Source organism: Triticum aestivum, chromosome 6D (assembly GCF_018294505.1).
Source record: "Triticum aestivum cultivar Chinese Spring chromosome 6D, IWGSC CS RefSeq v2.1, whole genome shotgun sequence".
Classification (NCBI taxonomy): Eukaryota; Viridiplantae; Streptophyta; class Magnoliopsida; order Poales; family Poaceae; genus Triticum; species Triticum aestivum.
The window spans coordinates 280137599-280148972 of NC_057811.1; the positions used below are offsets into that span (position 1 = coordinate 280137599).

An 11374-nucleotide genomic window follows, 5' to 3' on the forward strand; every position below is an offset into this window, starting at 1 on the left:
GAGAGTTGGGGAAGAGCGACGAGGGCGTGGCCCGTTGGGGCGGTCGTGGGCGGCGGGGAGCCGCAACAGTGACCGGCAGGGGAGAGTTGGGGAAGAGCGACGAGGGCGTGGCCCATTAGGGCGGTCGTGGGCGGCGGGGAGCCGCCATGGGAGAGTGCGTGGTCGTCGACGGCTAGAGGGGCGTCGGATCCGGCTGGCGGTGTGGTCCCAGATGGCGGCGGCGCTCGGTCGCGAGGGGCGGGGAGGAGGGTGGGAGCTAGCTCCGCGAACGGGGACGGGTCGGGGAGGCGGGGTGGCCAGCTCCGGCCGGCGAGCTCCGTCGGGCGGAGAGGCCGGAGATCGGTGACCGCAGTATGACCTACCCTGGCCTCTGCTTTCTCTCGAGCAGAATGGGGGAATGGGGTGGGGGTGGGATCCGAGGGAATTTTCTGAAGGGGCGCCTCGTATATATATGAATGGCATTTTCTCTATAATTACTAGGAAGTAGAAGGGCAGGGTTTTGCGGGAGGGTGAGAAGCCGGTGGGGGCGGGGAAAGCTCGTCCGGAGGAGCTTTTGCTTCACAGTGTATTTGGACTGGATATTTTAAATGAGTGCTTTTTATAGAATATATTTTGACAAAAAAATAATATCATAGGTAATTCAAAATCTATGAACATGGACAAACTTGTATTTAAATGTAGATAATAACTAAATCATCCGTGAAATTAGCACATCCCTTAAAACACCAGACACAAACAAATATGATGAAACAGTCACCTACATAGTACATACAAACCAAGTACGTGATAACTACACTTACAAATTGAAACACACAATCATGCGTAATAGGCATAACCAATGTCTACTATCTCTACTACATGCGCCGAGCTTTCTTTGTATACATCCTGGAGTGTTTGACAAAAAACTACCACATTAGGGGTTACCGTCCCACAGAACTGCCACATTTAAAAAAGTGACTGATAACTATCAATTTTTTTAATTTTGTGACTAAAAACTACCACTTTCGAAAAATGGTCAGTTTAGATGATTTAAACATGTTTATGCCATGCGGGACTCACCCGTCAGGGCTGACGTGGAGGCAAAGTCAACTCTGTTGATTTTGACCGTTACGTTGACCGTTATTACAAGTGGGGCCCACCTGTCAGCATCACTCTTCTTCCTCCTCTCTCTCTTTGCCATTTCCTCGAACACCTCGTGTGCACTCGCAAGGCACCTCCGTCGTCCTCAACTGCTGGCGCTCACCTCTCCCCATGCCTCGATCCCGTCTGGATCGGGAGAGCCCGAGCTGCCCAACCACTCCGGCGACCGCCTCTCCCCCTCGCGTCACTCTGGCGAGGTCCTCTGCCGGCGACCACCTAGCTAGTACTCGCACGCACGAACCAACCTAGCTAGCACTCCCACAAACCTACAAGGCACGCGTACGCTCAAGCATTGGCCACTAAATTCTTGTTCAAAGAATTAAACGGCAACACACACGCACGCTCAAGTATCGGCCTTGGTCCGAGCTACCACATGAGCTCCTGGGGCTCTTCGTCGCCCACCTCCCGTCCTCCGTGCAGTTGCAGCCGGCGCGCGAGGCCACGGCGCCGGATGCCGCCAAGCTCGCACGCCTCGTCGAGGAGCTGCAAGAGCGAGAGTCCCGCCTGCGCACCGACTTGCTCGAGCACAAAATCCTCAAGGAGACCATCGTCGAGGAGCTGCGTCGGGTGGTGGCGTCGACGGCCTCGAAGGAAATTTCGTCACCTTCGACGGCCGCTTCCACAGCTCCAGCCACCTTGGTTGCGCCACCGTTCCTGTCCCCAACCAACGCCAATGACGTGCTGCGTCGGGGCGTCACCATGGAGGAGTTCGGAGCTCAAGCCCGGATGCACACAAGGTGTTCGAGGAAATGCCAGAGAGAGGAGGAAGAAGAAGGGTGATGCTGACAGGTGGGCCCCACTTGTAATAACGGTCAATGTAATGGTCAAAATAAATAGAGTTGACTTTGCCGCCACGTCAACCCTGACAGGTGGGTCCCGCATGTCATAAATGTGTTTAAATCGTCTAAACTGACCATTTTTCAAAAGTGGTAGTTTTTAGTCACAAAATTAGAAATTTTTGGTAGTTATCAGTTTTGAATGTGGTAGTTCTGTGGGACGGCAACCCCTAATGTGGTAGTTTTTTGTCAAATACTCATACATCCTGTGTCGGGGATCCTTTGTAGACAACTCGCTTGCTAGAAAAGCCCACCTCCACTCAATAAATTGCTGAACAAACTTCATATCAATCAACCCACCTATTATTTAGTAAAATAACCAGATTCATCCCTGTAGATGAATACACTATCATTATCTTGGGAGGTTATGACAATAAATATAAAATGTGCATATTGATTTTCAGAGTAACTTACCGGTCTACGCTCGTCGGAACATCAATTGGTGATTTACGTGGCCAGAAAAATGTATCAGACTTCCAACCCGGTTGTGCTAATTCGAGTGCATCATTCAGGTAGAATGCAACCCTCTGAAATTTTAATGCATATCTCTCTGAAGATAAGGACGGAATAAGTGGGTCCAAAATAGATACTTGACGGGCATGTTTGTCGATTGCGAACAAGATGAAGTGGCCGAGGAATGCATGAGGAAGCAATATCTACAAGTAACACTCATTTAGAATAAATGTTAATCACGACTACCATATAAAATAGAACAAACTTACCCAATTGCATGATGAGATGGTGTGGTCTATCTCAGTCGAGCTACGAAGCAATGATGCTAGCGCCTGAATATCTGGCTATACCCGCGAATCTAAATCTCGTAAGGAAGTGAGGGCAGCTTCAATCACGGCCGTCTGGGTAAAAAATGGTTAAGGAACATGATGGTGACAATGATAATAATAATTTGTGATGTGCGATAACTTACACAAAATTGTAGATCCATAAAGCGCACGGGAGGATCTCTTGTCAGTAAGGCCTCGTCACTTGCAAGTATACATATAGCCATGTTGAAACAATCAATGTCCAACGGCTGGTCCCTGCGGATTATACCTTTGATCCTTCTAAGACTTAATCCTATCGGATGGGGTTTAGAACTTCGCACCCACTCCTTCCTGTAGATAACAGTTAATAATTGTAACATTGTAATAGTGTATATTGAAACTTTATACTTCTTAGACATGCTCCTTACTCCAAGGAAGTAGCATCATTAATTGACATGATGTGGTTGCATAGTTCATCAACTAAATCTTGCGGGTCCACGGCCATGATGGGGTTCCGAAGGGGGCCTTTGTCTTCGGCTCCATCATGTGAATCTTGCCGCTTACGCTTTCGGTCCTCCAGAAACTCAACATCAGAATCAGATACATTTTCTTCATTGTCAGATACATTTTCTTCATTGTCAGTCCGATAATATATTGGACTTCCTTTTAACTTATTAAGTTCTGTCTCCAACAATATGACAGCTAATTTTCGTCGAAATTCTTTCATGTCCTCCTACATATAGTAATTAAAAATAATTTGTTAAAAAGCACCATTGAGATGAAATCTGTTATTAAGAAAAAAAGAGATACCTGAGTGAAATTATCAGACAAAATATCTCCAGTCCAATACTCCATACAATTTAACATAAACAATCCACATGACGCGCTACAATATCAAAATATTTCTTTAGGCTTTCATCTCAATATAAATAAAGTATTTAAACAAGTAATAATGTTCATTGTACATGTCTCCATTTATTGTCCAATGTATATCTATTACCTCAATGTTTTGGCTAACAAATAAGACCATATTTTGCATCAATAATGTTTTCACAAGACTTACTATTCTATCATAAATTTCTCTATAATCCAGTTCGGATTACGAGATGTGTTCATCATACCTATCTGTTTGGATTGGCTCTTGGAACTTGTCTACGACTGTCCAATTCATAATATCGAGGTCCTGCCACCTATCACCTCTCTTAAACTCCGGCATATCACATGCGATTTTTAGATGTTTGTCAAGTCCTTGTAACTATTAAATGGAAAAATTGTCACTACATATTAGAGCAAAGAGAATGTAATGTATAGAGGAAAACACAATAAGCAGACATTTACCGTCATAGTGAGGTCACTGCGGCCCATTCCAACTCCAAGCGAGTCCAGTACCTGTATCTCTCGTTTCTTCGCATTGATTACTGATAGATACCAGTGGCATTTTCTGATGTTAATTGGAAGGAATACCTGAAGTAATAAATATTATATAACACGTAACCACTTTCAGGTAAAAAGATGTGCTTCATTATATTATAAGTGTAGTGAGTTAAGACTGACCATGTCATGCTCCAGAAAAGTATTCACTCGCTTTACAATGTGGCGATGTGTTGCCGGGTCTATCTTATCTTTCTTAAACAGGGAAGACACAAATCGTGCTTGCTATGTGTACCTTTCCATCTGCTCTATTTTGCAGATGCTCCTGGGCACTTATGCAGTATATGTATGCATTTATTACCTATAATTTCAAAGATATAATACATTTAAATTTTGAGACACTGATGTTTAATTACGAGAGTTTGTGTGGTTTGACTTACATCATCATGCAAAAACACATCATCATGTGTAAGGCATCTCATCTCAACGTTCGTTAATAATGCATCATTGATGTGCACCAACTTCGTTTTTTCATGTAAGGACATGATTGATTTAATAATGGAAATATCGTCCGCTGTGCAAATATAATCTGTCATGGGACAACGTGAAGCCAAATTAGTTACATATAAAAAAGGCCAATGAAATGATAAGGTTGATAATCACTGTGAAAGTAAATACCTTGTGGTGTAATATTTGTATTTGCTCTTCTTGGTTTGTTATGACGCGAATTTGCTATTATTTCTATCTGCACATCGATCTTGTTGATAGGTTCTTTTTCATGGTTAACAATATCCATATCTGTCAGTGGCACATTCTGCAAAGTGAAATATATATAGAAATATATGAATTAAATATAGTTCTGCCATATTTTTTTCAGGAATAGTATAATAATTCATATGCAACATGCAAAATAAAAGATTAAAAAGACAGACATCTAAGAAATTTGATAGCAGTGACAGACTGTTTAAATACCTTGGTTCTACTCCTTCCGTTCTTAAATACCTCGGTTCAAACATCGACTACATACGAAGCGAAATGAGTGATTCTACACTCTAAAGTATGTCTTATACGTATGTATGTAGTCTTTTATTAAAATCTATAAAAAAATATACTTCGTATTTAGGAACCAAGGAAGTGCAGCTGTGACTCTCAGTCTCACTCTCTCCTCACCGCTCTCACTTTCTCCTCACCGCTTAGCCCTTTTCCCTTCAGCTACCACCTACCCAGCTCCCCTGTGCAGCCGTCGGCGCGTCATGGGGCGCATCCGCACGGCGCGCGACGGTGCGAGGCGAGGAACCAATCCCTGGCCCAACCTCCCATCCCCCCGCCTCCGAACCATTCTTACGGCCTGGCTGCGCCCTCGCGAGCATCCCACACCCACTCCCATCACTCCCTGGTGTCCGACGAGATCCGCCGGGCAGGGCTCTCGCGGACGCACGCGCAGTCTGGGCGGCGGCATCCACCGCGCAGCGCCCCCTGCCCCGACACGCCGGTCGGAATCTTCTGCTGGCAACGCCCGGCGACCGGCGCGCGCCGTGCAGCCCGAGGAGACCCTGCAGCAAGCCGTGCTCGCCCGGATGGGCAGAGTACGAGCAGGAGTGGATTCCGTGGTGCACCACGACGTCGATGGCTTCTCTTCGCCACCGAGCTCTGCTCCCCTCCCTGTGCATCAGGATGAAGGTGCTCACGAATCTTACCTTGTCACGGTCGACTCCCCTCTCTCCCTCCGCGTTCTGCATTGGTAGGTCTGTTGGATTGGCACCGCCGGTGAAGCAAAAAACTGGAGGTTGATTGAATCTCTCCTATATATAAGGTTAGCTAGATGTGTAGTATCGGTATACGGTTAGGATAAGGTTGTTTATTTAGTGAGATGAGGATTAAACCTTTCTTGGGGTTGTTCGGATTGGATACGGACTTTCTGCCAATTCTGTTTCCCATAAACTCGTTTAAAGGGCTAACCACATGAAATTTGTTAGCGTACCCAAAATTATAGTTTTTTTAGGGACAGAATTAGTAAAACTTGGTTTTAGTAGAACAGGCAAAGAACTTTGGTCAAGGAGGCTAGCTTCCTCTTCCTGGAGATTGGATCTGCCAATCCTGACCAAATTTTGAATTGTACAGACCCACAATGCATTTCAACAAAGCCAAACACAATGTCAGAATCATACAGATTTATGCAAGGTAACCTGACATAAAAGTCAGTACTCTACAATGGTGACAGTCATACTAATGTACAATTTGTAAAAATCGAATGCAAAGCTTGGTCTGCATCTTTTGGCAAATAGCATAAGGTTGATGTTTCTAATCCTGTACATGGTACTTTGGAATCACCTTCTTCATTGAATTTTGAGGCCTGAAATTGATGTTTAAGAACGTGTTAGAAATTAAGGACAGCTGCATGCTAAATCTTATCACAGAGGTACAGAAAAAAGCAGATCAACATATTATGTTCCTTTTCTTCATATCGAAGTATCTGTCGCCTAGAAAAACTCATCCTTTAATAGTTGAGATAGTAGAGATATGAGGAGATCACTGATGGCTTCACTCAGCTTGGGTTCTTCATTAATTATCAGATACATAGTTCCTTGTCCATGTATTAGTCCCTGACAGTAGTATGGGGTTGAATATCGCAGGGCGCGTCTGTAGCCGGTAACAGTAGTAGTCCCTGACAGAGACACACAACCGGCTGTTCCCCTCTGTGGAAAGACGTGAAAGAAGAAGGTTAGGTACCATATGGAAGGACAGAGAACTTTTTCTGGCATATAAGCATACCAACCAGGCGCACCTGAATCGTTATCACGGTTTCCTCTTGGTTGTTGTGCAACCTCCCAAGGGACATTGTGCTTAGGGATATTTGGATGCCAACCAAGCTCCCCCCTTGGAAAAAAGAGGGGATACGAGAGCGGGTCATAACAGCCATCTGTGGCATGTATACTATACTTCTCGTTGGTGTCCCCATAGAGTGTAATGCTGCGGTTGAACCTGTTTGCTAGATCGCTTCCCTCGACCCAAATCGCAGCCACCTCGGATGACACGGGTCTATTATATCTTCGTTGGTCTAGCTTCTGGTCAATGTTGAGGTCTATCCGGTACTCCTCGAGGTTTTCCTTGTGGGCACCCAAACTCCTAAACTGTTGGGAGTAGGGGTTTTCCCTGAGGACGTCCACTAACTTGCTGACAACGTGCTGGTCCAATTGCTTGGTGGCCTCCTTGCGATGGCTTAAGCTTGGATCGTCATCGTAGAAGTACAACTGCAGATGTTCAGGGCGAGATCTTGGACCGAACGAGTGCACCCTGTGGTACATAGTGCCATGTGCCCGAAACGTGTACACCCCGGACTTCATGTTTGTGTAGTTGTTGTCTAGGCTGACGCCAAGGGTAGTGAAGGCAAAGTGCCCGTTGAAGAACCGAATGCTCTCCCGGAAATGCCGAGAGTCTGCATCCGCGCTAGACCATAACCTCATCAGCTCTGGGATAGGCTCGGGTTCAGCTAGCTCAATCTCCCCGTTCCGACAGCAGAAGCCGTCAGTCTCGTACTGGAACTTCTTGGCCTTGCAATGCTCGCAGTTTGCCGCGTGCTTTAGGATGTGTGTGCTGTCTGGGATGTTCGAGTAGACATAGTCGAAAGGATCTAGGTCGATAGATCCCGTGTTGGAGGATTCTACGGGCTCATCGAGGTCCGTGCTATCAGTGTCGGATGCTGCAAGCATTGTGGAGATATAACAAGTCACGATGGGATGCACATCATAAACCAATAATATAGAGGGATGAGCAGCGAAAGGCGCCTCGGAGTACCTTCACCGGCAAATAGGTAGTACTCATCATCCATGAGGTCACCGGAGAGTGCATTCTCGTCCATGATGCCGCTAAGGAAGGCCTCCATGTCAGCTGTAACATTGTTGAGCCGGTAAGTAATGGTTTTTATTGTGAGTGCACACCAGGAGGGGAGTAAACATGAGAGGGTTACCATTGGTTCCGATGGTGTACGATGGCATGCTTGATGAAGGGGAGGAAGCCGGTGAAGCAACTCCTGTGGGCGGTGCTTCTGAGCTTGTTGCTGCTCTGTTCACATCTAAGGTACTTGCATCTGGGCCTGGAGGCCTCCGCTTTTTTTGAAAGCTTGCATTACGACGATCTAGCAAAGCTGACTTCTCACCTTCTGGTATGCTTTCCCCGCGCGCTCTTCGTTTTAAGGCACTCCCTTGAATGTTCTTTGCTGTAATACTTTGTTTGTGAGCTCGCTCCCGAGCCCTACGCTGTGCTCTGCTCTCCTGCCTCTGCTCCTGGGCTTGATTCTGCTGGTCGTCTATTTGGTGATCATTGGTTTGCTGCGAGGGATTTATGAGTTCGCTGGGGGCATCATTATCATCCAGGGTACGACTAAGGTACTCGCCTGCACCGCTGTGGAGCCGTTAAATACTGGTTCAATGCACATGGACAGAACAAGTAGAGTAAAGATGGAAGGATTACCGTCTGATTCGAAGTTGTTCCCAGCCTTACTCGCAAACCGGGGGGCAGGGGCAGGAGCTGAAGCTTCGGATTCTCTGAATGCCAACGCATGAGTGCTCGACATCAGGTTGGGTGTAGCTAAGGCACCTGCATCAGGGCGCGGCATTGCAATGAATTCAGCGCAAGGGGTGTTGTGCCTAGCCGCGAGTCTCTTCTTGCGCTGAGCTAGCATGTTCTGCTTCTCCTTAGGTGATTTGTTTTGCAGACGTGTTCTTCGGCGGGTGTTTGTCTCTTGGTTGTCATGGACTGCCATATTTTGGTAGGCCGCCCTTCTAAGGGTGTTACTCTGTTGCTTCTCCTCTGGTGTCATTCGTTGCCTGGCTTCTCTTTGACGGGCACTCCTCTCCTACTCTGTTTTTTTCCTAGCTTCTCTGCGACGTGCATTGATTTCCTCCTTCTGTTCAGGTGTTAATCTATTTCGCCGTGCCATATATTGGTCTCGCCTTTTCTGTTTTCTATCTGATTTAATGATATCATTTGAAGCAATGTGCTCGGGGACAGTGTCTTCAGTGTCGAGTCCAAGTGCTATGTTTGAACCAATATTATGATCAATGCTTCTCTCTGTTCCTCGAAGTGATGCATGGTGATCATAGTAAGTGCCTTCACGAGAATGATTTCCTGAAGAACCATTTTGTTTTAACAAATGTATAAATGCAAACTGAAAAAAAGTCGTGTGTAAGGGCGATACCGATTGATGTTTCCACATGCGGCATTGGCTGAAAGGCCTTGAGATTGCTGGCTATAGGAATCATCATAGGCAGTTGCGTCGGCACATTGTCATCATCATCAGAAGACGAAACACTATAGTTAGTAGTGCCTGTTTGTTCGCGTATGAAAAAACCAGATGGTGGTCGGTGTGTATTGGTGAGTTGTGATCTGGGTGTCCTCTCATATTCGACAACTGATAAGATTAATGTAAGTTAAGTTGTGAAGCTTATTGAATACCTTATGTGCAGACATGTGATTGGCATACACATACCTTTTTTTCCTTTATCATAGAGATGCTCTCTGTCCTGTGACATCTTTCTGTCCTATAGAAGCTTAAATAAACCTGCAGTCTTTTTGCATTAAAAAATGATATGAATTGAATTACAAAAATGATATGACCTCTGGTGACTCATTTAACAGGCTTTTTGGGCTCACTTGTTCATTTTGATAGACATGTTCTTCGCATATGGTTTTAAAATGATTGTGCTATTATATGTTGACGGCTGAAGTTTGTATATTTCAGTTTATAAAGTGCAAGATTTTGTAGAAGTTCAATTTTTTAAAAAGAGGGCTTAGACATGGCGACAAGAATGAAGGTGGAGGGGAAGGAGTGGAGAGAAAGATGTCTGTCTCCACGTGGTGCGAAAAAGACTATACAGGATTCTGTATTATGTCGCGTTAAAACAATCTGGAATATAAAGGATTCTGGAGGTGAGCTTAAATGAAAGTATTTCCTTCTATCACTATTCCTGTCGCGAGGCATGTTTGTTCCCATGATGTAAAAGTAAACATGGTCTGAGGTTACCTAATCTTATACTGCAATTTCAGAATTTCCTAGATTTTTTTTTGACAGTTTCAACACATGTTCTTCTTACTAAAATGAACCTGCAGTCTTTTTGCATTAAAAATGATATGAATTGAATTACAAAAATTATATGACCTCTGGTGACTCATTTAACAGGCTTTTTGGACTCACTTGTTCATTTTGATAGACATGTTCTTCGCATATGGTTTTAAAATGATTGTGCTATTATATGTTGACGGCTGAAGTTTGTATATTTCAGTTTATAAAGTGCAAGATTTTGTAGAAGTTCAATTTTTTAAAAAGAGGGCTCAGACATGGCGACAAGAATGAAGGTGGAGGGGAAGGAGTGGAGAGAAAGATGCCTGTCTCCACGTGGTGCGAAAAAGACTACAGGATTCTGTATTATGTCGTGTTAAAACAATTTGGAATATAAAGGATTCTGGAGGTGAGCTTAAATGAAAGTATTTCCTTCTATCACTATTCCTGTCACAAGGCATGTTTGAACATGGTCTGAGGTTACCTAATCTTATACTGCAATTTCAGAATTTCCTAGATTTTTTTTGACAATTTCAACAGTCTTTTTGCATTACAAAAATGATATGGCATACTATAGGACTTTAGCAATATCCTTTACGGATCAGGGCAATATTCTTTACGGAACAGGGTCTCCAATATATGAACTTAACCGTGCGAACAGAACAGGTGGCATAACTCATTAGATTTTGTAACTTTGCGGAATAAGTGCTAATGTAGTTGGAGTAAAAGTTAAAGATGCAATATGAGTACTAACAATATGAAGTATTGAACAGGAGTCTAGGATGGCAAAACTGGGGCGTGATGGGCAGCATGAAACATAACAAAGGTGGATATCCGTCATTTGCCGTCGGAGAGGAAGAAGACGGTAGGCGGGCTCAGAAGATGACGCAGAAACAGCCGTCGAGCGAGGCGATTAGCAGAGGCTGCAGCTCCCACAGCTCGCGTTTCTGTTTTGGCAGCGTGCGCTCGCGTGTGGATGGAGCTCGTACGCCAGGAAGAATTGGCGTCTCGATGGAGCTCGTACGCCAGGAAGAACTGGCGTTCGTTGGACCTCGTCCTCGTTCGTGGGTTGCGGAGCTGTTTTTTTATTGACTGGGGGCTCAGGAGATGACACAGAAACAGCCGTCGAGCGAGGCGATCAGCAGAGGCTGCAGCTCCCACAACTCGCGTTTCTGTTTTGGCGGCGTGCGCTCGCGTGTGGATGGAGC

General features: G+C 45.2%; 1 protein-coding gene and 1 long non-coding RNA gene across 8 annotated transcripts in view; one reads left to right on the forward strand and one right to left on the reverse strand.

Annotated features, from left to right (window-relative positions):
* The window catches only part of LOC123144647 (uncharacterized), a 54983-nt gene extending 43615 nt beyond the window's left edge, over positions 1–11368 (forward strand). For 5 of the 7 annotated variants that reach the window (XR_006471794.1, XR_006471798.1, XR_006471797.1 and 2 more), the window contains 3 exons: positions 9849–10036; positions 10390–10575; positions 10940–11368. This is a non-coding gene — a long non-coding RNA (uncharacterized lncRNA). Of the gene's footprint in view, positions 1–5234; positions 10037–10389; positions 10576–10939 lie in introns of those variants that run through there. The other 2 variants (XR_006471795.1, XR_006471791.1) reach the window with 2 other exon arrangements.
* LOC123144646 (uncharacterized) lies at positions 2033–5922 on the reverse strand. Its single transcript, XM_044563846.1, has 12 exons — positions 5806–5922; positions 4787–4922; positions 4549–4697; positions 4292–4469; positions 4076–4201; positions 3859–3992; positions 3548–3623; positions 3166–3470; positions 2902–3088; positions 2699–2830; positions 2391–2632; positions 2033–2307 (listed from the first exon to the last, which is right to left on the reverse strand). Exons 4-10 carry the CDS (start codon positions 4292–4294, stop codon positions 2774–2776), a joined length of 888 nt encoding a protein of 295 aa, XP_044419781.1. The 5' UTR covers positions 4295–4469; positions 4549–4697; positions 4787–4922; positions 5806–5922; the 3' UTR covers positions 2033–2307; positions 2391–2632; positions 2699–2773.
* Positions 11369–11374: the final 6 nt, after the last annotated feature.